The sequence below is a fragment of the Eretmochelys imbricata genome, chromosome 2 (genome assembly GCF_965152235.1).
Source record: "Eretmochelys imbricata isolate rEreImb1 chromosome 2, rEreImb1.hap1, whole genome shotgun sequence".
NCBI classification, from domain to species: Eukaryota; Metazoa; Chordata; order Testudines; family Cheloniidae; genus Eretmochelys; species Eretmochelys imbricata.
Genome location: NC_135573.1, coordinates 111,471,242 through 111,498,643, shown reverse-complemented (window position 1 = coordinate 111,498,643; position 27,402 = coordinate 111,471,242). Strand labels below are relative to the sequence as shown.

At 43.4% G+C, this 27,402-nt stretch overlaps 2 protein-coding genes across 6 annotated transcripts in view; one reads left to right on the top strand and one right to left on the bottom strand.

Annotated features, from left to right (window-relative positions):
- The window catches only part of ATXN1 (ataxin 1), a 280,126-nt gene extending 260,233 nt beyond the window's left edge, over window positions 1-19,893 (top strand). The window contains exon 7 of the mRNA XM_077810610.1: window positions 11,304-19,893. Coding sequence (XP_077666736.1) covers window positions 11,304-11,834 — 531 coding nt within the window. The 3' untranslated portion in view covers window positions 11,835-19,893. The remainder of the gene's footprint in view (window positions 1-11,303) is intronic.
- Window positions 19,894-23,532: 3,639 nt separating this feature from the next.
- The window catches only part of GMPR (guanosine monophosphate reductase), a 59,273-nt gene continuing 55,403 nt past the window's right edge, over window positions 23,533-27,402 (bottom strand). For all 5 annotated transcript variants that reach the window (XM_077810613.1, XM_077810614.1, XM_077810618.1 and 2 more), the window contains one exon: window positions 23,533-24,568. In XM_077810613.1, coding sequence (XP_077666739.1) covers window positions 24,388-24,568 — 181 coding nt within the window. In that variant the 3' untranslated portion in view covers window positions 23,533-24,387. The remainder of the gene's footprint in view (window positions 24,569-27,402) is intronic.

Here is a 27,402-nt window from a genome sequence, read left to right as displayed (position 1 = left end):
ACTCTTTCTGTTGCTTTGCTCTCCACTTTCAATTAGCCTTGGCACACGGCAACAGAAATAAGAGGGAATTAGACTATGTTTTCAGCTACAGATAGAGCGCGCTCTCTGCCATATGCTCCTGTGATCGGTACTTCATTGTTCTCTGGTCTGAGTGGCAGTAATTGTATATTCCTGTGAGTGACAGGGAGGCTGTATATTGTATGTTTAAATTTGTTACTCTGTTCTCTTAGCTTCTGAAAGGGCAGCACTCAAGGCCCTGTCTGGCACTGGCAAACAGAAGTTGCTTTCCTTGTGAATCATTGGTTATTCCCCAGTGCTAGTCAGGTTTGGGATCACAGATCTGTGAAGAGCTCTCTATCTGTGCTAGGATTGTTTCTCTCTCCAGGATGCCACTCTTCTGACTGCGTATGGAGAGCCCAGTGGCACTAAGATTCCAGAAGTCACTGGGTAAGAAATGTATTGTAGGGCCCACATGTTAGAAAGGTTGGAGCAGAAACCACCATACCCATCACTGATAACAAGGGCCCGGTAGAAGGAGGGCCTGTGTATCCTGGGTCCACAGCAGTCAAGCATTACAAATTTGTAATCCACATACAAACCAGTCAAACTGAGGGACGGATACTCGGTCTGTGTAGGATTTTGCCACGGTGGTCAGAAAACTCTCTGACTTTCAGCCAACAGACTTTTTTCCTAGTTGTTCTATCCTGGGTTGGAGGGGTGGGGGTTTTCCCTTCTTGGTCAGGCAGGGAATTTGATGTTCCAGAAACACTGATGTCTTGAGTCTGCACACATCTTGTGAGACTCACAAAGGGCAGAGGTGTGCATGTGTGTGTAGACCCAGTGCTTTCGCAGTGCAAGCTGGACCCTTTCTCCCATGGCAGCACAGTTCCCTCGGGGTGGTGCTGCCACACTCTTCCCACAGGCTGCTGCCTTTCATATCCTGCCTCCTCCTCAAGGGGAGAGGAGGAGTGACAGTGCAGGGGGGGACTCCAAGTAAGGCTAACCCAGCTTGATCAGCTTCCTCAGCTCACTCCCATTTACTGTCCTCCACACCAGCTCTGCACTGACACCCTTTCTCAGCACGGAGAGAGTGAAGAGGCACCACTCCCCTCTGCACAGCCCCAGCACTGGGCTGGCGGAGAGCAGAGAGCCTTCCACTGCCTCTCTGGAACTGTGTGAATTACACCCTTTTATGGGATGCTGAGCTCCCTGAACCCTTATGGACTTTAATGGAAGATGAGGGTGCTCAGTCCTTCCCAGGATTGGACTCTCATACAGCAGCATAAGCAGAGAATGATGGTGTGACACGTATTATCTTAAGGCATTTGTGCCTTTATTTTCCATGTTCCATGTTTGTAGCTGGACTGATCTTTGGGACCATTAAAAGTGGCCAAAGTACAGTGGCTCAGTCAGGCTTTAATACACAACAGAGGAAGAAACTTGACCAGAAAGTAGACATTCAGTCAACAAATTAACAGCTGCAGCCCTTTTACTAGGTAGTTTCTACTTCATTGTTTGTTAAAGGAACTATAGCAATGAGCCGCAAACCTAAAGTTCTTCCATGTCTGCGTTGCTATGTAAAATCCACTGCAGTCTGAGTGATGTGGATGACATTTCATATAAATTGGCGTTCACAGTGTGTATCACAGGCATTCCAGTGCCAGGGTGTGTTTCCTGAACAACGGAAATTGCTTCCACTAAAAAATGAGTCAGACTGTGAATTAAAATGATTAAATCATTTAGATGAAACGTTCGAAGTTATTCTTTGGCTCTCTTGAAAAGTTTTTACTGTTTTCACAAATGGTTTTTACAACACTGGGATATAAAGGATCTCAGCAGCACCATCAGATGTGCTTCAAGAGGGACGTACATTTTATTTTCTTTATTGTTTAAATCCTAGAAATATGGAGACATGATTTTTAAAAGAGTCTCGCTTCTCTCCTAAGAAAATACAGCAAGGCCAGGTGATTCAGATGGAGTCACCTTTTTTAAAAATACCTTATGCACAAGCAAAAAATGCAGGACATGTTCACTCAAGCCCCACTTTGGGGAGGGACTAAAGTTTCATTGCTTATGAAAATCAGCTGTCTTTTTAACCAGGGTTTTTTTTTTTTTACAGGCAGTTGTCTAAAACAGAGGCAGTTCCTAGTTTTCTTCTTTCTAAAATGTGTCCCATCTCTAACAGAGCTATATCCTGTTTGTTTGAACATCATTACTGAACCACAGAAATACCTCCGTGGTTAGCATCCTGCCATCTTTGTTATTTAAGATCACCACCTGCAATTTTGGAGGGTGGTTTTAATGAATTACATGTTAAGTACATGCTTACATATTAAACTCTGTAGAAAGTAGTTAGACATGTAATGCAAGCATTGCTTACATACAGCTGAAGATGGGAGTCAGTGAGCAGATGTACATTTCACTGAACAAGAAGTACCCCTTTGGAGAGTACATGGGGCATCTTGAGAGAAAATGAAAGAAGACCAACAGAAACAGAAGAGAAGAAGGAAAGATATAGAGACGAGGCAGTAAAATCAAAGAGAACTAATAGACTAGTAGATTCAAAGTCAGACGGTTGATCCACATCTAGATATGCACTGTACAACCAGCAGCTTCCATTCAGGTCATCACAAGCTACTGGGGTCCTCAGCACTGTTGAAAACCAAGACACTTACTTAGTTCCTTGTATATAACATTGAAAACCTTGGCTCCGGAATACTTTCTATATTATGAAGTAGCAATGGTTGGTATATACCTTCTATAAATCATTGATTAATAGAGTTTAAGGCCAGAAGAGACCATTATGACACAAGTCATAATCCATTGATAAACTGTAGGTGTAACCAACATCTTCGTTGTTGTTTGTAATTCTTTATTGACAGACTGGTCTAAAAAGTATTGTCAGACCTGTCATCGTATTATTTGAATTACAGTAGCACCTAGCAGATCGTTTGTTCTTTTAATGTTTCAGCACTGTTTTAAAAAAAGAAACACATGCCTAGTGCCGGTAACCTGCATCTTTTTAAATTCTTTATATACATCTTACTCTGTTAGGAAGATACTGTGCCTAGGGAAATTCTAAAATGCTAATCGTTGGCCTAATCATACAAGTATATAGTATATATTTATAGATGTTCTAAGAAGTTCATTTAGGCATAATCAACAGAGTCATAATCTGCAGCTGTCTGCTTTTGCGTATTAGGGATTTACAATGTAAACCCTAGTATGCGAAACGTAAATCTAAGCAAAATGTAATGGGGCTCCTTGGTTCATTGGGCTGGGAGGGCTGCACAGTGGGTTCCAAGAGAGCAGAAAGTACCTTGCGTCATTCTCAAGCTATCCTTTCTGCACAACAGTGGCGGTGGAATTGAGGCTCCAGAGGGAGCTGCTTCCAGCCCTACTCAGCAAGACAATGCCACTGGGGTGGAAGAGAAGTATTTGGGAGAACTGAAAGGATCCTGGCTATCTTCCCCCACTACCAAACAGCATTGTGAAATGTCACAAGTCTTTGTATGCATTGGCATTGTAGCTGTGCTGGTCCCGAGATATTAGAGAAATGAGGTGGGTGAGGTAATATCCTTTATTGGACCAACTTCCATTGGTGAGAAAGACAAGCTTTCGAGCTACACAGAGCTCTTCAGGGCTGGGAAACATACTCAGAGTGTCAAAGCTAAATACAAGGTGGAATGGATTGTTTAGCATAGGTAGTCAGCACATGTTTCAAGGGACCATTGAAGGTGAAATGGCCTGTTAACACCCCTCCAGTCATAGGGGGGAAATGAAGAAGGGTGGTTGTTAGTGGGTTATATATCTTGTTGTAATAAGCCATAAATCCGGTGTGTCTGTTCAGTCCATGATTTTTAGTGTCTAGCAAAGTTAATGAATTTAAGGTCCCAGGCTCGTCTTTTGAAAGTGCTGTGCAGATTTCCATTGAGGATGAGAACTGAGATAGTGATTGCTTTGCAGAAAGTGTTCACCCACGGGTGATAGGGTGTTTTTGCCTTTTATCATTTTCCTGAGCGGAGTGATTGTCTGGTTTCCCCCACATAATTGTTGTTGGAGCATTTAGTGCACTGGACGAGGTACACCACATGTTGTGATAGGCATGTGTAGGACCCATGGATTTTGAAAGGTGTGTTGTGGGGGGTATTGATTACTGTAGCAGTGGTGATATGTCTGCAAGTTTTGCATTTGTTGTGCTCGCAGGGTCTGGTGCCGCTTTGAGTTGGTGTGTCCTGGTCTGTGGGGAGCTTGCTTCTGATAATGAGCTTGGAGAGACTGGGAGGTTGTTTGGAGGCCAGAATGGGGGGTTCAGGAAAAATTTCTTTCAGGATGGGGTCCCCAATGAGTATAGGTTTAGCTGTTTAATGATACCCTGTATGGGTTCCAGTGTGGGATGGTAGATAACAACTCTGGGTGTACAATCGGAGGGGGTTGTATTTCTGTATTATAGCAGGTTTTCTCGGGGTATTGAGGAGAAGCTTGAGCTGCATGTGGAAGACTGAAAGACAATGGTGAGTTTCAAGAAGGGAGAGGAGAGGTGGGAAGAGAAGATGAATGTGGCAGCGGCATTTTGGATAGACTAGTGAGGAGAGAAGGGGAGGCCAGAGAAGTGGAACAATATGCTTAGCAATGTGCTGGTGTTTGGGCAATTGAAATAGAACAAAGGGCATTTTTGGAGATAATGGAACAGGAGAAGCAGGATTTGGGGGAGGGTTTACATGTGAGAGGAGAAGGAAGGAGGGTTTAGAGAGACCACTCTCTCTCTCTGCATCACACTAGGGGAATGTGAGTTCATGACAGCTGTTATCAATAATTGTGCCATAAGTTAGATTGTAAGTCTGCAAATCTCAAACCATTATACAAGGAGGGTAAGTATCATTATAGTTATTATTCAAATGGAGAAACTGAGGCAGAGAGCAGTTAACTGACCTGTACTAGGTCACCCAGCAGGCCAATGGCAGAGCTGGGAATAAAACCCACATCCCCTCTCTCTCTTTCCTGTGCCCCAGCCACACTAGTCTTCCTATAAACATTCATTTGGTTGACATTCAGGAAGATACCAGAGTTGTTCTTTGAATAGTGCCCCTGTTGGTGCTCTACTTCAGGTGTGTGTGTGTTCCTGCACCTTTGACTGGAGATTTTTGGTAGCAGTGTCTGTTCTGCTGACACATGCGCCCTACAAACCCTCCTGCCCCATACAGAGGCTATACAGGGCTGGGTGGGTGAACCATCCTTCATTCCTTCTCAAGTGTCTTTGGCCAGAGATGTAGTCTAGCATGTGACCTGTTTCCCTCTTTTTATTAGTGTTTTCGCTTTGTAGTTAGCTCTTAGTAGTAATTGGCTTAGTACCTTTTAGTTGGAACGTTTGTTCCACTTTTCTTATCATAAATAAATAAATAATACATTTTTGTTTTTTTTCTTTTTCCCCTATTGAGGGGTTGGAACAGTTTTTCTTCTGTCAGGGATGCTGGGCTACCCGGGATTTAAACGGTGCCTCTCTTGTCGAGAAGTAATCCCTGCTAGTAACAGGCACTCCCACTCCATTTGTTGCTTGGGAGACTCTGCCGTTCCCAACAAGTATAAAATCTGCTCTTCTTTTAAAGTAAGATCCAGGGAAATTAATTATAGATTATTAATGATGGAGCAGGCTTTGGACCCAGGTACAGAGAACTTCCCTGTACAGGGACCCTCCATGTCTGTCTCATCATCATCAAGATCACAGTCACCAAGAACTTCCAGGGGGAAGACAGCACTAAAACCCCTGTCTCCAACACTGTGCTTGACTGAGGTACCGATAACCATTATTGCCCTTATATAAATCCATGGTACGCCTACATCTTGAATACCGTGTACAGATGTAGTCCTCTCATCTCAAAAAAGACATACTGGCATTAGAATAGGTTCAGAAAAGGGCAACTAAAATGATTAGGAGTTTGGAACGGGTTCCATATGAGGGGAGATTAAAGAGGGTAGGACTTTTCAGGTTGGAAAAGAGGAGACTAAGGGGGGATATGATAGAGGTATATAAAATCGTAAGCGGTGTGGAGAAAGTGAATAAGGAAAAATTATTTACTTGTTCCTATAATATAAGAGCTAGGGGCCACCAAATGAAATTAATGGGCAGCAGGTTTAAAACAGATAAAAGGAAGTTCTTCACTCAGCGCACAGTCAACCTGTGGAACTCCTTGCCTGAGGAGGTTGTGAAGGCTAGGACTACAACAGGGTTTAAAAGAGAACTGGATAAATTCATGGAGGTTAAGTCCATTAATGGCTATTAGCCAGGATGGGCAAGGAATGGTGTCCCTAGCCTCTGTTTGTCAGAGAGTGGAGATGGATGTCAGGAGAGAGATCACTTGATCATTACCTTTAGGTTCACTCCCTCTGGGGCACCTGGCATTGGCCACTGTAGGTAGACAGGACACTGGGCTGCATGGCTTTGGTCTGACCCAGTATGGCTGTTCTTATGTTCATACCACCGATACCAAGAGCATCCCTCTCCAAGCTTAAGAAAGGAGATAAGCCAAGCAAAACATAAGACCTCAGGCCCTGAGATGAGTGCTAGTGTGGCTCCGAGTACTTTGGGTACCATGAAGCATGTTTAGCTTTCACCTAAGTGCCAAGCGGTAAAGGGTTTGGTACGAAAGACTGCTACTACGAAGAGACCAGCTTCAATGGAATCCCCAGTCTCGTTGGCACCTATGTCCGTGCCTCGCACAACAGCCTCTGCAACACCATTGGTGCCAGTACTGAGTTCTGTTGTGCTTCTGGTACCACAGGATTTTTAGTACCCAAAAAGACCTTATGGTACTGAATGAGCTTGAGTCTCCACTCCTTGCAAACTCTGGACGTCTCTCGGTGTCAAGGCTGCATGGATCACTGACTGCTTATGTTTCTGGGAGACCTGCTTCTCCACTTTCAGCTGTCCATGAGGAGGGATTGTCACCTCTGATGCAATACGTGGAAGATCTGCAATTTATTCCAGGAGATGTTATTCCCAGTTGCATATGCAACAGCAGAGGCAGGACACCAGACCCTTGCCTTCCAACCCTTGGGATGACCAGCATTGGATTCCTCCCCCCATGGCTATGGTCTCCCTCATTGGCCTAACTGGGATCCATGGGCAATGTACTGCCAGCAATTTTGAAAGACTTCAACTCAGTCCCACAGGGAACATAGAAGACCTCATTCTCTGGTACCATCCGCTCCTCCTCCCCATTCTGAGCTGGAGGAAACCTTTGAGGAGCAAGAGGCAAGGGCAGATAGGAAGGTTATCCCCCTCACAAAGATCTCGTCATCACTGGATGAGGCAGTCATCACACCAGTGCCATCATTAGCTGATGACTTTAGACAACTCCAGGACCTGATGAAGCCCTGCAAATTCCCCTGGAAGACATCCAGGTTTCCCGTCACAAGCTCCTGGATGCATTGCACACCTCTAGCTCAGCACATGTGACACTGCCAATTAACAAAACTCTCCTGAAGCCAGCCAAGTCCATTTGGCAAACTCCAGCAGTGGCTCTCTTTACATGCAAGAGGGCTGATTTAAAAAAAACCCACCTATATCCTGTCCAGGGATTCTGATCTTTTATTTTCTCATCCAGCGCCAAACTCCTGTCATGGACACAGTCAAAGGAGGGGGCAGGCAGCATACCCCAAAAGCCACCCCTTATAATAAGGAATAGAAGTGTCTGGACCTGTTTGCTCAAATTGTTATTTGTCAGCAACACTTCAGGATAGCTAACCACCAAGAGTTGACGTCAGAATCTGACTACCAGAACTACGAGACATTTAATGCTTCTATTGATCATTTACCACAGGAACATTGAGAACAGTTCAGCGCCATAATAAAGGAAGGTCAACTTTTGGCAAAAACTGCACTGCAAGCTTCACTCTTTGTGGTGGACGCTGCAGGCAGGTCTATTTCTGCTGCAGTAGTGGTGAGAAGAGCTTCCTGGTTTCAGTTGTCTGGGTACAATTGATTCTGGAAGATTTACCTTTTGATGGCCAGAAGCTTTTCACAGACTTCACAGATGACAGGTTTTATACCCTAAAGAACTCGAGAGCAACACGTAGGTCTTTAGGGATATACACACCTGAAAATAGAAGGATGTTTAGCAGGTGTCAGTTGACACAAAGATCCCATCCTGCTCAATTTTCTGCCTTCCCTAGGCCACCAGGACCACAGGCTAAGAGGTTGAGGTTTTTTTAAAAAAAACCCTATCACTAGCTCAGCTGCTTCATCTCAGTCTTCAACATCGTCCAAACATCAGTTTTGATGATTTGGTCAAGTCCAGACCACCCAATCGCCAGGTTTAATCAGCTGCACAACAGAACCTTCCTTCCTCAATTTGGACACACCTCTCTCTATTTCGTTAAGCATGGGAGGCTATAACATCAGACAGATGTGCATTGGAGGTCATTACTTGGGGTTATACTATCCAATTTACATCCACTCTGCCCTTCCAACCTCCTTCTCCATTCCTCTTTAGGGACCCCTCTCATGACCAATTGCTGACAAACGAGATCTCATCACTTCTTCTAAGTCTGGGAGCCATAAAGCCAGTCCCACTTCAACACAGAGGAAAAGGGTACTATTCAAGATATTTTCTGATACCCAAGAAAAATGAGGATTGGAGGCTGAGACTAGGTCTCAGGCAATTCAAGATGGTGTCCCTAGCAGCTATAATTCCCTCCCTGGAATTCCCTCCCTCAAAGATGCATACTTCCACATAGTGATTCAGCCTTCTAACAAAAGATTTCTTCGTTTCACTCTCAATCACAATTATTACCAGTACTGGGTCCTACTCTTCACCACCGCAAGTTATCCACTGCAAGTGTGTTTTAGAGTCATGGAGGTCGTAGCTGCCTACCTCTGTTGTCTAGGATTAGCTTTCTTTCCCTACCTCAACAATTGGCTCCTCAAGGGAGATATGGTTGGCAGTTTGAACAACTTCACTGTTCCAAAGTCTAGGCCTGCCGATAAAACTAGAGAAATCCATCTTTACCTCTACAAAAGAAATTCTCTTTATAGAGCGCTTCTAGATTTGATAATACGCAGAGCTTATCTCCCTCTCAGCTGGTTCTCTGCTCTAAAGACTCTTCTACAAAGAGTGTAGCTCAGCTCTCAAGTTCCAGCAAGGACATGTTTGCAACTATTGGGACACATGGCAGCTTGTGTTTTTTTGACACAAAATACCAGGTTGCATCTTCAATGTCTCCAGGGGTGGCTCAGGACTGTTTATGTACCCTACAGGCCCAGAGCGGCCCCAGGGGATTAGTGGGGGGGCCTGGTGACCGCAGCAGGAAGCAGAACGACCCGGCCCCAGCCCGCTCCGCTCCTCCTGCCCCAGCCGTGTTGCTCGGGGGAAGGGGTCCACCCCCGTGCACACACACACACTGGTGGTGTGGAGCCAGCGGAGTGGAGCGGGCTGGGGCTGGGTTGCTCTGCTTCCTGCCACCACGCGTGAGTGCGGGGGTAGGCCTGACCCCTGCTGCCGATGCAAACTCCCCTCCTCCCCGCCAATCCCCTGGGCTATGTCCGTCACTGGGGGGGCTTCGGAGAAGGGGTGGAAAGTGAGGGCGGGAAGAGGTGGGGCAGAGGGAGTTGTCCCAGGCCCCATACCCCTGTAGGAATGCACAGGGAGGCCAGCTGGGGGATGGAGCTGGCCCCCCGCACTACTGCATACGAAGCATGCAGCTGCGTAGGGCGCCGTGAAATTTGGGGCAATTTGGTGTCCCACATTTTGTGGTGCCCTACGCAGCTGCGTATTCTGCATATGCCTAAGGATGGCCCTGCCTTGAGCCATTCGCTATGTGCTTGCTGCTACATCAGTCTATGAGGACTGCCTTCTTGGTGACCATCATTTCTTCTTGAAGGGTTAGGGAGATACGGGCTCTAATGGCAGACTTTCCCTTGTTCCCCAAGGAGAAGGTATTTTTATGACCCCATCCAAAGTTCTTACTTAAGGTTTCCTCTCAAGTTCATATCAACCAAACTAGTCACCTTTAATTTTTTCCCTAAACCACGTCCGTTTGCTTTTCCTACACTAGATGTTAAGCAGGTGTTAGCTTTTTTTCTTGGACAGGACTAGGCCCTTCAGGAAGACCCCAAGACTTTTTTTTTTTTCTGTTGCAGATAGCTCTAAGGGTGTGCCTGGCCACACTCAAAGACTTTCTAAACAGATTATTGCCTGCTGTGGCTCTGCTGAGGTTACACCTCCCCCAAAAGTGACTGCATGCTCGACTAGATCACAGTCTACATCAGTAGCTCTACTCAAAGATGTTCCAGTTGCTGAAATCTGCAGGGCTGCAACATGGGCCTCTGTGCACACGTTTTCCGAGCATTGTGCTCTAATTCACACTGCAAGATCAGATGCGGTATTCGGCAGTGCAGTTCTTTCTTCAGTGATGGACCCTGCTCCTCGCTCCTCCCTCCCCTGTGCGGAGCAGGGTCCATCACTGAAGAAAGAACTGCATTGTCTGGTCCAAAATTCCCATCTCCTTAAAGAGTTACTGCTCGGGAGTCACCTAAAGTGGGGTACCCACAGGGACACTACTTGAAGAAGAAGTTACTCACCTTGTGCAGTAACTGGAGTTCTTTCAGATGTGTCCCCCGATGGGTGCTCTACTACCTGCCCTCCTCCCCCTGCTTCGGAGCTGCCTCTCTGGCTTTACAGTAGAGAAGGAACTGAGGGCCATTTGCCCACACAGCCCTGTGTAGCCTCGGTACCAGGCACGAGGATGTGTAGGGCACATGCCCTGGCAGAACTGGCATTACTACCAGAATGCTTCGATCAGAGGCGCAGGTACACCTAAAGTGGAGCACCCACAGGGACACACATCTTGAAGAGCTCCAGTTAGTGCACAGGGTGAGTAACCGCACTTTCTAAGGGTTAAGGGAAATGTGAATGGCCGGCTATATAAAATAAACGCACAGCGAATAAAGGATTAACAAATGGTATCCGAACTGTTTTTGCTCAGGCTTCATTGCACGTCGTTGAGCAGATGATAAAGATAAGGCTCAAACGTTGTGGTTTTGTGCTGAGGATTGGCCAGTCTCAGAGGGTTTGTTAATGCCATTTTAACAAGGACAAACATTAAGTGTAATGTCCAGTGTAGTGACATTATGGATACCGAATAAGCTTTTACAGTGCACGTATTTATCAGTCTCTCCAGCTAAAACTAAAGAGCTGACCGTAACTGTGTGTGTGCTGAGCACGTACTGTAGTGAATCAGTGTTTTCAGATTCATGTTCTCTCTCTCTCTCCCCCTCTCTCTCTCGTTTTCTTCTCTTTCTACAGGTCAGCGTTGAAGTCTTGGTCGAATACCCTTTTTTTGTATTTGGACAAGGCTGGTCATCCTGCTGCCCTGAGAGAACCAGCCAGCTCTTTGATTTGCCATGTTCCAAACTCTCAGTTGGGGATGTCTGCATATCGCTTACTCTCAAGAATCTGAAGAATGGCTCTATTAAAAAGGGCCAGCCCATGGATTCAGCTAGTATCTTGCTGAAGCACTCAAAGAATGACAGTCTAGCTGGAAGTAGACACAGGTATGTGGAGCAGGAAAATGGTATTAATCAGGGAAGTGCACAGATGTTATCTGAGAATGGTGAACTGAAGTTTCTGGACAAAATAGGATTGCCTGCAGCACCTTTGCTCACCAAAACAGAACCCAGCAAGCCCACGGCGACGAGGAAGAGGAGGTGGTCGGCCCCTGAAACACGGAAACTAGAGAAATCAGAAGAGGAACCACCTTTGACTCTTCCCAAGCCTTCTTTTATTCCTCAGGAGGTTAAAATTTGCATTGAAGGTCGATCTAACGTAGGCAAGTAAAGGCTGTTTGGGAAAAGGAAATTAGGCTATCCCTTGTCATTTTTATCCAGATTACTGTACTGTAGACTAAATAACCCAGTATTTACATGTTATCATCTTATTTTAGGTTTATGTTATAACCTTGTTGTTATAGTTGCAGCTGGTATTATGCAGGAGACAGGTGCATATGTTTTTCCACAAGTGTTTTGTCAGTGACTAGGTTTATTGAGAGCTACAGAAGGGGCAGTATCTGCTTCACGCACCCTTAGTGGAAATGAATGTGTTGTCATGGCTCCTGTTTTCTGTCACCTAGTGTAGAGCAGACTCCAGCTGTTCTTTTTTCTGTGAGGTGACGAGAAGGGAACTGTAGCAGAGATAAACTGCACTGCATGCATTGTGTGTGTTTCAGTCCCAAGGAGGGATTGCAGCTCCCTGGCTGGGTCATTAGGAGGTTCTCTCGTGCCAAGAGAACTCTTAAGAACCCAACACACACACACATACACACACACACATTATTAAAAAAGGATCAGACAGTCTTTGACACATTTCACAATCAAACCAACTCTTAGTCAAGGCTCTACAGTATATATATTTTCCCCCATGGGGTCCGACTGCACTGAATTTTATTCATAAAGTGACTGCCACGCAGATGTTTCTTTTCAGCTTGCTAGTGCAGTTCCATTGCCAGAGTGTAACATTCAGTAAGGTCCTATGCTTGCATTGTTACACTGCTTGTTTTTCTTAATGACATAGCCAGGGCGAGGGAAGCCTAAAGTTTGTTGGGTCCCCTAGCTAAGGGGAAACTCCTGGTTCTGTGCAGTGTTAGATAAACTGATCAGGTTATGCCATTAACATTTGCTTCCACAAGGTAGACACGTACTGCCCCTTTGAGAGCGCAGACATAAATTGTTTGCATTTAGGTTGCAAATCTTTGTCTTTAACTCTAGTACTGTTTTTAGTTCATGACGATGGACAACTGGTGCCACTTTTTTCAAAATTCAGTGTGACACAAGGAATCGGACGTTGAAGATGAACATAGAATGTCTTTAAGCACTTAAAATGCTGTTCACGCTTTCTTGTCGAGCATCCTGGTCTAACACTCAATAAGTACTGTATCTCACTTTAATCTGTTTGAGGGGGAAAAAAGAATCTATTCAACACTGTTAACTACATATGACTATGTAGAGTTTTCTCACAAGCAAGATGTTGGAAATTTTAATGTGGTTTCAAAGGGATGAATGTGAATTATTGAACTAGTATGTGACAGTCATTGTCCACAAAGGACTACTTAATAGGAGGCACTTTTAAAACTTTAATGCTTGAGAAAGAGTTAAAGGCATATGCGAGCTGACAGATAATAAAAGAATAAGAGAGAGGAAAAAGGAAAGAGGAAAAAAATCATTATTGTCCAGTGTTTTTGAAAAAGATGGACTTTAAAGAATCTTGCAATTTGCACATCTTGAGTTTATCATTTGTGTGGTATTCCTGCAGTTTTTACCTAATAATGTTGTGGGGAAGGGAGGGGGACTGAGAGAGCATAAACAAATGTAGCAATTATTTACTAACCTGCCTAAGCTCTATGCCATTTTATAGAGTTACGTTCCTTTAAAGTTCATTTTTGGTCTTTCTGCCATATCTGTCGCACAGAACCAGGTCCTAGCAGGACAACTTGGACAATTTTTCTTCAGATACATTGAGAGAGTTTTCCAGAAAAGACATCTCTACACATAAGCAGGATTTTATAAAAAAAACAACAACCGTTATTATTTTATTATTATTATTATTTGTTGTTTTAATGACATTTTCCAGTTGAAATACAATCTAGATTTCAGAGTTTGGTACAAAACAGTGAGAGGGAATGGGGGTTTCAGACAGTTAAGTCTTTTTTGTTCCCAGTAATCTGAAACAAAGGTAGGGCCGGATCCTTAGAGGTGCTGTGCATCTTTGGCCCACATCTTTCTACAGGAGGTGCAAATACTAAGCACTTCAGGTCTGAGCTGAAGCCCATTGCATTCAATCCCATTGGTTTCAGTGGGTTTTGGATTAAGCCTTTATATTACTATTACTTTTGGTTTGTAATTGAGTTTGCATCCTTCAAGTACTTTTGAAGAAGCTGTACTAATAGGGAGAAGTAGGCTATAAAAGTTCTTAATTAGAGATACAGTATCTAAAATGAACAAATTCCTTAAAAATCTCATTTTCCCTCTCCTAAAATACAGTCTTTCCAGCTCCTTTATTTACAAAAAAATCTGAAACCCCCCCAGCTTTTTGGTTCTTCTGTTCGTTACTTGAAATTTAGCTCACACCAGAACTAACTGGTTTTATACCATTTTCTGCGGTGCACCAAAAACATTTAAATAAGTTTAAAATAGCTTGAAACTTTTCTTGAATTTCCTTGAATTTCATTAACCTCTCAGCAGGCTACCAAATAGCTGAGCAGGTTCATTCTCATGGTCACACTGCTTATCTAGTGCTGTACTTTTTTTTAACATTTTCTGCTCAGAGAACTTGCTTAATCTTCCATATACTCTGCTCAGGGCACTTGCAATTTATTGTTGTTTTGTTTGTTTTGTTTTTGTTACGTTTTAACCTTTGATGGTAAGAAGAATAGAAAGATGTGGGCAGAATTAGATTTTAGTTCACGTTAGTACCACTATATTCATAATACACATACTCAGAAAATCTAAAATAAAACCACACACACATCTTTTTGGTTAATAAAGAAGCAGGGACTCTTAAACTGACTGGATCTATTCTACTAACACTAACAGTAAACAAATAAAAAAAGTTTGGAGCAATAGGAATGTATTAGTTCTGTGCTGGTATTTCAGATTTAGGAATTCTGAAATAATTGGTTCCTTCCAAGCAATTGTCCCTTTTTGTGCTTTTGCTTTTTTAGGATGTGCAATACTTTATGTGCCAATGTAGACCCACCCACGTGGTGGTAGCTAGATCTCACACCCTCTTCCACTTTCACCTTTTTGTTTTCTTTTACTGTTTTCTCTGCTCCCCTCCTCCCAAAAAACAAAAAAACAAAAAACAAAAAAAAAGTGTTTAGGGCCTTATACCTCCCTTGATTGGGGGCACAGAATCTGTATGTAGTTAACAAGTGTGGCACACATGGATCGATGGCCCTGGATGGTCCATATCCTTTCAAATGTAAGACCCTGGCCTCCGCAATATAAAAAAGAAGATCCAGAACAAGGCTTAGTGGGTGTTCCCCCCCCACACACAAAAAGATTTTTAAAGGGGGGATAAGAATTTTGAGAATGTGAGGGACCTGTAAATCACAAACAGTTCAGTCATGAGTAAATAACATCGTCTCTTACATGAGTGAAAGCAGCCTTCTACAGCACTGTCAGTGTCATTTTCTCTTCAAACTATGCCTGTAACTGTTACTTTATATATATAAAATATACGTATACTTTACATGCTCTTGTATATGAATGTTACCATCTGCGTGATGTACAATGTGGGTGAAATTCACCCTTGTGCAAAAAGCCAGCACAAAGCCTATACACCACTTATGTCACTAACTGGTGCATTAACTTGGTATTGGCTCTCTGTACAGGAGGGAATTTCACCCCTAAATGGACAGAAAGAAGTGACTACTTTCAGTTGGCTGAATCTGGTTTGCCTGGTGGCATCTGGAGTTTGGCAGGGCCATGACCCCTTATTCACATGAGTAAATCCTTAATCCAGTGGGGCGAGTTGCCCCATTGATAGCTCAAAGGAGTAAGGGTATGTATGCTCTCCAGCAGAATAGCTACAGCTCTGCCACACACAGTAGTGTGTACACTTCCTACATAGACGGAAGGGGCTTTCCGTCAGCGTAGTGAATCCACTTCTCTGTGATGTAGGGCTAGGTCAGTGGAAGAATTCTAGCCACATCTACGCTGGGGATTAGGTGGACCTAACTGTGGTGCTCAGGGTATGAAAATTTTTCACAGCCCTGAGCAACATTGCTAGGTCGATCTGATTTTTAAGTGTAGATATGGCTAGAATTCTTGTGGCTTGAGGTGCACAGTGAAAATAACAATCACGGGCAGAGAAATATTTAGGTGAGTTCGGTGTAAAAGGATTAGTCATGGGCCTCTTTACAGTGTCCACTTTGCAATATTAACTGACAAGTCGTTAGGTTTTTTTTTTGTACCAGACCTGTTTAGTTTACAATGAAATGAATACAATCACCAAGAAATCTAGTCAGGGCAAAAGAAAAAAATAAACAAGAACCTCTTTATAGGGATTTCTAAAAAAACAATCTCTCTCTCTATCTCTCTCTAGATAATGACTGTTCCTTATAGTGTTTAACTTAGGCATCGTTTCAATTTGTCTGGGCCACATCATGGGGAATTTGGAGTTTGATGTCACTTACCTCAAGTCCTTTAGTTGAAACCCAAATTGGATTTTTGTTTGAACTGTTTAATGATTTTGTACATTGTTGTTGTGGGGTTTGGGGGGGATTTTTTTTTAATGTATGTTTCGGGGGGAGGTTCTGTTTTTTTTAACCCTGTCGTCACTTGGTTAAACCGTTGTTCTGTCATTTTCTCAGCACCAGGAAGTGACATCACTGCTCTTGTTTCCCTAAAGCAAGGAACATTTAGAAACCTTTCACACCTCTTACTCAGGGACGGGGCTGGCGTATGTGTGGTACACTGATGTGACCAGAAGCAGCACTTTTACTGCTCTGGAGTAGGGATGTACAATTTCAAGGACAAGTTTGGATTTCCTGCATCTCGTGGATTAATTTTGTAGATATCACATAGATTGCAATACAAAGCAGCAGATTCAAAGTGAACCATAGCTGTTGGTTACCATGAGACTCTCTTGTTGCACAGAGATTAATTTTACCTAAGTATGTTGCCAATGTTAAAGAAAATTATGAAATTCTGTTAATGCATGTGACTACTAAAATGAAAAAAAAATGTTTCAGGGAGAACGAATCTTAGCTATTTTAAAAATACTAATAGTGTTATTTCACTAGCACTCACTCGGGTTCTTAGTATGCAGTGCCATGGGCACTAGGCCACAGTTCTGCCAACACTTATGCACATGCTTAACTTTAAGTATCTGATTAGGCCTATTGAAGGCAGGGGGACTTACATGTTAAAGTTAACTACAGGTATAAGTGTTTACAGAAATTAGTGGCTTGATCATTTAGAGCCAGATTCGATCTTAGTTACAACAGCGATATGTTTGGAGTAACTGTTGACATCAGTGGAGTTAGTCCAGACTTGCATGCGTGTAACTGAGATGAGAATTTGACCTCCTGTTGTCACTTCTATTATGAAGCATACGCAAAAACGGGAAAGTGGAGACAGCACCAGACAACAGCAGAGTCCAATCTGTGGACTTACCCAGTGTTGATATGAAAAGCAAAGGAATTTTAGCAGTGTGTGGTCAGTGCTTTTCTTTTCATGGCTTTTTTTTCCCCAATCCCCAAAATCCTGAAATAAAAAAGAATCCACCCACAAACGTGCACACAGACACATACACACACACATATATATATGAATATAAAAGCAAATAACTATTATGTTCAGTTGATTTCATATCCTTTTCAAGGACAGGGTTGTGTTTTCTGTTGATAAGGAAATTCCAAACAAGTTGCACACCTCTACTCCAGAGTTAATTTCTTTTACATAGACGACCTCGCTTCAGATGTGTTACCTTACTGATAGGATCTTTTCTTGTAGCACTATACCTTGTGGGAATATTTTTTTGATGTAAACCTAATTTGAGAAGCTTACCAAAAAAAACTTTTTGGAAGCACTCACATTGAGGAGTACAGGTAATGTTTTTAAAAATTGCACAAAAGAAAAATGAATGTTGGAATGATTCATTCAGTGTTTGAAAAAGAGATGGATCTGTTGAAACAGTGTGTTTCATACCTTGTTTGTAAAAAAAAAAAAAAAAAAAAGGTTTTTTTTAAATACAAAAGCAGAAAAGGTTGAAAGTTACATGTGTTTTGTATATAGAAACTGTCACGTTTAGATGATCTGATTTGTATTGGCTCTGGACAGGAAGAATTATATAGTTAAAAGACTCTTAAAGAACAACTATCCTCAATTTTCTGTTCATATCACATAAATCCTGATGCGGGGGAAAGGGGGGAATGCTTCACACTGTTTGTTCCTGCGCTGAAAATATATCTTTAAGCACCCTGCGTAGTTTAGATTCTGAAGCCATTGTAACTTCTTTACTCCCTCTGGGATGCTGTTCTACATTTTCAGCACTTCCTGTTCCAATCAACCCAAAGACTATAACTTGAACAAGAAGTGTTTATAACAAGGAATCCTCGCTTACCAGTAAATAAGAGTAATATCCAACGAGACATGGCCTTTTGTGTACACACACCCTCCCACCTCATTTAAACAGGAGGTAAAGACATGAATTTCAATTTTTCCAGATGTGCTCTGAGCTTGGACAGGTTCTTTCTCATTTGATTTAGAGATTCATGTTATTCACAGGCCAAAATGAAAGAATCCTGGAGCAATTTCCAGGGAAAGGGCCCTTTCCTTGGCCAAAGGTCAAATTGGACAGCTGGGAGCCTACGCACCGCACCGCGGGGATAAACAGTTAACTTTCAGAACCCTTCTCTCCCTCCCCTGACAGCCTGTAACGCAAGCTTCAGTTCTGATACCTAACAGTCACATGGGGAAAAATAATTACCACGTTAAAATGACCCCTTGACACCCAAAAGAATGGCCCCAACAAATGTATTAGAATGAAGTGCATTCAGCCAATAAGTAGTTATACAATAACAGTCTCTAAGATTGCTATAGTTTTACTCGTCGTTATCTGAAAGCACTCAAGTCTTCCACTGAGAATTAATTGGAGGCTTCATCCAAGGTTGACTTTTTTGTTGTTCATTCGTTTGTTTCTATTCTGAGTGGTCAAAGCTCCTGTGCCCTTTCCCTTGACCATGCTGCAGGCGTGCATTGGAAGTGTTGTTTGCATTAATCCTTACTCACTCTTTGAAGCTGTATTACTGGGTTGTGTGAAAACAGCGGCAGCCAGCTAGATCTGGCCCCTGATGTTTGCTTTAAAAATAAAGAGCCTGATGATTCTAGCTTTAGAGAGAGACACACTCCCTCTCTCTCCCTCTCTCTCTCCAGTTGAAGTCAGTAGTTGTTGGATCTCTGTAACTGTGGCTGCAAGTGGTTGAATTCATGTCTTCTGTCTGGCCCTTTGGCTACTTAGCAAAGTTGCTAATCTTATTAAGGCAGCAGGTATAACTTTTCGCAGACAGTCAGCTAATGTTGCAACTCACTAATGTATGTATTTCTGTCTGGCTTTTTTAAAATATTAACTTTTTGTGAACGCTGTTCTCTCTGCAGCGCTTAAAAAGGGGAATTTCCAACTTTTTCCATTCAAATTAGCTACTGAAAATAATTTTGTAGTATCAGTGTCACAGTCTTTGACAGCCAGCAGGCTTGGACTGGCCAACTAGTCCTGGCACTTGAGGAAAGTCCTCATGTGGGTAAGTCTAGTGATTCCACAATAATAGTCTCTAAGGTTTTAATTGCTTGGTATTTCTGAAGAGGGTTGTTGCAAATCACACTTCCAGTGTTGTGCCTAATGTAGGCTCAGAAAAAGGGATAATGCAGCTTTGTGTTGTGGAGAAATCAAGCTGACATGGCCAGTACAAAGGAGAAATAGGGAGGGAATAATGTTTTGCACCTTAATGAAAAGAGAAAATTTTAAGTGCATACAGACATAGTTAAGAGCTTTTATTGTGACAGGAGAACTTTTTTCCATATGCGTGCATACTCTCTGTAATTCCAGTGTAAAATATTGTACTTGCACTAGCTTTTTTAAAACAAATATTAAAAAATGGAAGAATTCATATTCTATTTTCTAATGGTGGTGTGTCTATTTGTAGGATACACTCGCGTCTGTTTATTGAATTTTATGGTCCCTTTCTTTGATGGTGCTTGCAGGTTTTCTAGGTAGAAATTATTTCATTATTATAATAAAACAATGTTTGATTCAAAATTTGAACAAAGTTGTTTTAAAGAAACTGTCTGTATACCAGTACAAGTTTATTGTTTCAGTATACTCGTACTAATAAAATAACAGTGCCAATTGCAAATGTGTGTCTGTCTTTATGCGTTCAGAAAGAATGAGACACAATTTTCCTGTGAATGAATAATTGGTTCATTTAATTTTTCCCTCTTCAGATTTAGCTTCAGGAATACATTTTTATGGAGTTTGTTTTTATCACTATACACAGAAGTTTGCACATTCCCACATACAGCGTATAATCCCATCCAGGCCGCCAGAATGGAGCCATTTATTTCATAACAGAACAGCCAGGGTGCACAACGTGATCACTTTATATGAGCAGGTTCGTCATGGCGGACGCATTCTGTGCACCGTTTTTTGGCTACAAATGAGGAAAGAAGATACCCATTCTTAATCATCTCAGCTGTGGTGCATGCAGTGTTATGGAAATGGTTAAAACTCACTCTTTTTTAAAGACTTCATGTATGGTCTTCAAAATGATCACAAACTTTATTTGTCAGAAAGAAGCTCTGGGCTATATATTACATACGTTTGGAAATGTTATGCATGTCAGCAGTGTAATAGCTGATGTTGTGAAGTCACATCCAGAGGACAGGCCTAAATATCTGAATGAATAAAAAAGAACCAAGTCTAAGGCAGGTGGTGGGGAGACCCCTTATTACTAGTGGGCCGAGACTGACTGCATTTAGGGCATTTCCAGCAGAGAAGTCATGCAGCAGGTGGCAGTACCACAAGCTTATTCAAATTTTCTTAACCAACCCCCAAAGAGAACACATTGCTTCTAGACGGGGGGAAACAAGTGCCTTGCTGCAGGTGGGCTTTAGCAGTTCAGCCACACTGCCACTCCTAGGCCTTGTGATTTTCCCACTCTAACCAAGAAAAGCCAAATCCTGCAGTGTCTCTGAGGTCAGCGGCAAAATTCCCATTGACTCCAGCAGCACAGGATTTTGCCTAAATGCCCATCAGTTTGGCGAGAGAAGCCTGATTTAGCTCTCATTTACACTGGTGAAAATTAGGAGAGACTCTGTTGAAGTCAATGGGTTTAGACCAATGTGAAATTGATACATGTGAGAATTAGGCCCAGCACGAGTTTCAGACCACAAGGGCCCATAGATTAAAACATTAATCCTGTATCCAGTGATGGTGTCATATTGTGTCTTGGAAGACTTGCAAAAGCTCTCGCCTTTCCCCATCCTCAGCAAACTTCCCCAAAGCCCTCCTAACTTGTGCTTCCTGGAACCACCCTTGCACACAATAGCTGACAGCAGCAAGGGCAAAATCCAACACTTACCCACTCAGGGCGAGGGGGAAGGCACAGAAGTGTGCCCGTCCCATGGTGCTTTCCAGAGCCCCCCCCGAGGATGCTGAGCAGGGTGAGGTAGTGGGCTGAGGACAGCAGTGTGCACCTCTTCTTCCCGCAGACCATCCCCATTCCTGGTCCCAGCACAGTCACTCCCCACACAGCACTCCCTGTCAGACCACAATCCCTTGGTGCTGTGGTGCAGGCATCACTCCTACAGACAGTAGCACTCCTCGGCCTCCCCTGCTGTCTCACAGATGGACTGGGGGACACAGAGCCTCCTATGCCTTGTGCAGGCTTTGGCTTTAAATGTGTATTATCGTATCTGAACCTGTTAATCAGATTTGTTTTAACTAGCTTCATTTTTAAAGCAACGTGGCCCGTCAACTACACCTTGATGGAGCCAATGAGCCAAATTCTAACTTTCCTCTTATGCACTGAAGTCAGTGGTGTTACAAGGGTGTGGAAAGCAAGTCAGAATTTGGCCCACTGTCATGGGTAGCTGCTGCTTAAGACACTTACAATGTAGCTGGGGGGGGAGGGGGCGCCTCTTTTGGCAGTAGCAGTTCATGAAGTGCAGCGCAGTGCAAAGCTGCTGGGAAAGACACTAGGAACTGGAGAACCTTGTAAAATGATCAGATGAGGTAGCTCAAGTTAATTGCTTGGGGGCCTAATCCTGCCAGGTGTAGCACACCCTCAATTTCCAATGAATTCAACAAGCGTTTGGCCTCTAATTGGAGTGGAAGGAGGAGCTGGGTCCTACAGACATTGAGGGCACCTGTCACCTCACCAGACTGGGTCCTGTGTTAGCCTCAGGCCAATCTCTTTGTTCCACTTTCAAACGTGTGTGTGTGCTGTATTTTGTACAAGGGGCATCGTGAAAGGAGCCATCTGACTGAAGGTGTCCTCTGAAGAAACAGGTGTAACTGACTCCATAATGGCCACAGCAGTGGAGAATCAAGAAGTTTTCACTGCAGAAAAGAAGCAGTTCCAATGTGTACCTTAAAGATCTAGTCTTTTAAATGTGCAGAGGTTTAAAACGTAGCCCCAAAAGCCCTATAAAAACAATTAGCATCCCAACCTTGGAGCGTCTAGGGGAGAGCCACAATTCTGAAGTATGGAATGCACTGGTGGTATGAGTGTATATTCAGTATAACCTCATTCCTTGAAGAAGTTTTGATTTACCTGTATACAAATACACTTTTCTTGTGGGCATGTGGCTGGAGGATATGTGGGCAGAAAGGGGGGGGAGAGGGGAGACAGTCTACTCTTAGTTTATCTATGTAAATTCCAAGTAACTTCAGAGATTTAAGTGGAATTACTCTGGGTTTACATCAGCTTAACTGACAGCAGAATTTGGCCCACAGTATTTTTATTTATTTTTAGTAAAGAAACCATTCGGCTGCCTTTTTGGAGTTCACTACATACAAATTCCAACTTCAGAAGAAAGTTAATTGGCAGGGCCTGGGAGCCTGATTCTCATTTACACTTAGGTTTCTTTACATCACTCTGGTAGCGTAAATGGGCCTTAAAATCAGTGTACATGAGACCTATGCCCTCTTTAAGGCCCCCTGTACAATACCAGGGCAAAGTCTTATTGTAAATTAGAATCAGGTCCACAATGTTTAATGGGGAATACTTAACATTTTATTGTAAACCACCTGCCTTCAGATAAAGGATCATCTAGGCTTTTCCCATTATGCATAATCTGATTAACACCATCAGTGACTGATTTGGGGTTTAGGTTTGTTACTTAACATGTTCCATTGTACTGATCCTCCTTGATCTTTTCTGAACAACAAAGAATGCTAGAATAATGCCATTTGCTTTCTGTCTGCTCCTTTTCCCACGGGTCACAGTTTTGCATTCCAAAGGAAGTCTCTATCTTTCCACAGAAGGGGAAAAAAAAACTCTGAAGTTACTTGAGTTTCCAATTGTATTGAAATCTCAGTCACAGGCTAAAGTAAGTGGCCGGTCATTATTAATTCATTGGTATTCATTCTAATAACATTTATCATAATGAACTACTGTGATATTCCTGGGAATTCAATGTGTACTTCCAAAGAAATTTCATTGTGATTTATCAATTAATTAGTCTACCATTACAGTTTATTAAAGTGTTGCCCAGAGTCTAAAATATTCATTATTTCCTTCACAGCAACTGCTTTAACTCAAGATCAGACAACTGGCTTCTCGCAATGAAGTCTTCAGCTGGTCTAGTGCAGGCCATATTTTGCCCTCGGTTACACCTATGACTTCAAAAGAGTTGCACCAGGGTAACAGAGAAATGGATCTGACCCCCTTGGCCTGATTCCCCAGGCCTTGCTCAATGTGTAATCATTTCTACACCTGGCCAAAGCGAGTGTGTCTTTGTAGTTGCTTTGTGTCAGCTATGCTCAAATAAATGTGTTAGTCTCTAAAGTGCCACAAGTCCTCCTGTTCTTTTTTGAAATGACGATGCAAATCACAAGGCTCTGCAGAATCAGGCCACTGGCGCTGAGTAGTGCTGTGTCTCTACAGCTTCAAAACCTATTCAGAGATGATAAAAACAGGACCCCTGAGGATCTGAGGATTGTACCCATCAAAAAACTAGTACCCTGTTAAACGTTCTGGGTGGGGGTGGGAGGAGGAAGCACTCACTACATTATAATGCCAGTGTCTATGGAGCGGTAAGTCCATTAATATATTGATTTAAATAAAAAAGGCCTTAAAAGGCATGAAATGCCATTGATACAGCTCCAGCATTTTTAACATCACAGTGAAAATGCAGCAGCAACCTGGGCTCATCCAGCCACCTGAAAGGTCAAAAAGTATGGCTCTGATCTTTGGTTACCCCGATCAACATACTGAACCCCTTCCCCTCCCAGCCGGCAGCTCCTATAACCCATACTGCTGGAGCGGTGCTGGCGAGAGGTTGTGGGGATGTTTCAAAACTTGGTAACAGCGACCAGGGTCTGGCGAGGCTAATTCACTGTGAATGGAAGCTTCTTTATTAGAGAGAAAAATGAATGGTGAAAAAACTAGATTGAAAACAAACAGACATGACTTTAAAAGATGAGGCTATTGCATCGTGAACCAAAAGAATCCTATATGGCACTGTGTTTGATGGCATGTCCTTCTGCTAAACCCCGCCACCAGTGGCAACTGACCCCCCTACTTCCACTGCCTGGGGGGTTTGCCCCAAACACAAAACACAGAGGGAGTGGGGAGAAGCGGCAGACACATGTCACAGGTCCAAGTCCTTGGTTAAGAAAACACCTGGCTGTGCTGTTGGGTGACCCGGATAAATGTCGCCCTCCGGCTCAGCTCTTTGAGCTTGGCAGCTCCCACGTAGGTGCAGGTGGATCGCAGGCCCCCGAGGATATCGAGGATGGTAGTTTCCACGTCCCCTCTGTAAGGCACTTCCACGGTTCTGCCCTCCGAAGCCCTGCAGACAGAGAGTTGGCAGTAGCGTGGAATGAATTTTTCAGAACTCAGCACCTTACTGTTTTAAAGAACCTTCCACTCTTTTCGGATTGCTGACCATTCCTGTCAGGTGTTCAAAGGTTCTTCAGTGCATTGTACCAAAATCATGCCAAGTACTGTAAAGAGGAAGCAAATGCTTCTGGCAAATGCCCAAACAATGCCTGAGCGCACTATGGGCTTGATCTTTCTGTTTATATAAATGGGAGTTTTGCCCCAGGGCTGTAAGATGGAGCCTTACCCCAGAAGACAGACAGGCCAAGGCAATGTTTAAAAATATTGGGGCTAATCCTCCACTGGTATAAACTGGCATAGCTTCAGTGATGTACCAGAGCCTGTGCTTAATTTGTGCTAGGGCTGAGCCCTAGCACCTGTGGGCTTGGCAGTTCAGAGCCCCGGCACCTGTGGGCTTGCCGCATCAGTTATGAAAGTAAAAAAATTGCTTGAGGCCCCAGCACCTCTTTCATTACAAATTAAGCACTGAACAGAGCTACCCTCATTGACTTCAGCTGAGGATCTGCCCCATTCCTACTTAGGACCGGAAGTGTGCACGGTGCATTACAGAACAGATAAATATTAGGCTTCTCTGCCAGGAGAGTTTACAATGTACCAGCCTTACTGCACTCCTTACTCAGATGAAAGCAGAATTAGAGTTATTCCAACAGGGCAGACTGCAGAAATACTTTATATAGTGTAAATGACTGGCACACAGGCAAACGGCCTGCATTGTCTTTCAAAGCAGATTTTCTTTTTTCCTCAGGAGGCAAAAAGAAAGAAGTTGAAGTCTGTGGGCTTAGGTCAGAGAAGAATTTGGTCTTGTGATTTTCACACTCATCCCTCCTGCCTCACTATCCCACCCTTTGCAGGCCCTGCTGTAGTGGAATGTCCCCAGATGTCATCTGATCTTTGTGTTCCTTTGAATAAGATGATTGTGCAACATGAGGCAAGCATCATCTTTGGGGCAAGGCAGAGGGGCTTAGAATGTGCATTGTCCTGTGACTGCTGGGAATGGAATCTTGTGCTTTAAAGTCGTTGGAAAGCTTCCTGTGTGTCCAAAATCCTAATGCCACTTCATAGTTAACTTGTTCAGAAAATGATCAAGCAGTAGTTGGTTATATAATATGTTAGGTTATAGTCAGAGAGTGCAACTCTGTGCATTTTGGACAATACCTGTTAAGGTTTGGGGTTGGGTGTTTTGTTTTGTTTTTTTTTTACAACAAGGGGAGGTCAAGGATCATGAATTCAAATATGCTCAAGTTGTAACACCTCCAGAGAGCTACCACCACCTGGAGGAAAGCTTGCATATACTTGATCAAACTGGATTCTCCAGGGACCGACTCAGAAAGAGAGGCTATTTAATCAAAATAGTGAGGGAGATGCAGGTCTCCATCCTAGCGAGGTGATTCCTGATGAACCATGAGCCTAGAGGTGGTGCCCTTGTTGTACCACGGGTGGAAATACAGGTGCAGTTGCCCTGAACTGTGACAGAGTTCTCAAGGCAAAATTTTCAGTTTTGAGAGTATAAATGCATACTCAGGCACTTTAAGGGGCCTGATTTTCACAGTGGCTGAGGGATCCCAGATCCCCAGCAGCTTGAATGGAAGCTGCGGGGCTAACCACTTCTGTTGGTGCCTCAACACAGACTGACAGTTGGGATTTTCAAAGGAGCGCAAAGCACTCAACGCCCACTGAATTTCAATAGGTTTGGAGTAGCACTTCCCTCTGGCGTCTTTGAAAACCCTAAGCAAGCACCTGCCTTTAGGCACCCAATATTATAAATGCTGAGGTTAGACTGGACATTTTAGAAACGGCACTCTGGACCAGATTTGGCTGTGGGCTAGAATTTGCGGTACCTCAGTGGAGTTAGTTTAGCTCTACGCCTATGGAATTGAAGGCAAAATCTGGCCCCACTTCTTTGATTTGCCTCTTCAGCACCACCATGTCCTCTCTCAGTGCTGTAGAAACAATAACCCCTATTTTTAAAAACTATTTTGAATCTACAGTCTCTGTGGCAGACCAAAAAACTCAACCAAACCAGACTAGCTAGTTAACTATATCCTCCTGGGGCCGTGGCCACCATTCTATAACCATGTGTACGAGGCATGGTATCTAAGCACCCTATACTGCTAATAGCCAGTGCAGCAGAGTATCAGGCTGCCTGGCTGAATTCCTAGGTTCGCTGCTTGCAGGAATCCCCCGTACACAACTGTGTAACCTATCGCTTACAACACAGGAGCAGCAGCCTCTTATTGGCTGTTGAAACTTTCAGTTGCCTGAGAGAGTCAGAGAAGCTGGTTTCAGAGGAGCAGCCGTGTCAGTCTGTAGCGGCAAAAAGAACAGGAGGACTTGTGGCACCTTAGAGACTAACCAATTTATTTGAGCATAAGCTTTCGTGAGCTACAGCTCACTTCATCGGATGCATATCGGATGCAAAGCTTTCCTGTCCTCCTGTTCTTTTTAGAGAAGCTTGGGTAACATATTCCCTGAGCACTCTAAGCCTTCATAAATCAGGGACTGGAAAAGAGGGAGTGTGCCTCTAACAGGATGGCAGCTTGTGCAGCATTTCTGGCAGGGGCTGAAAGCAACTAACCTTTATGTTTAAATAGCTAAATAAAGCCCCTTTCCTTCTGCACTGTTTATCCAAATGGGACACTGGATTTCAATGGTGTTATCAATTTACTCCACTGTCAGAACCTTAGTGATGAATCTTGCCCCCAGTTACCACACACTCTCTCTCGTAACTGGGGGGTGGAATTTGGCCTTTCAGTTGCCACCCCGGCACACAACCTTCACCAGCAT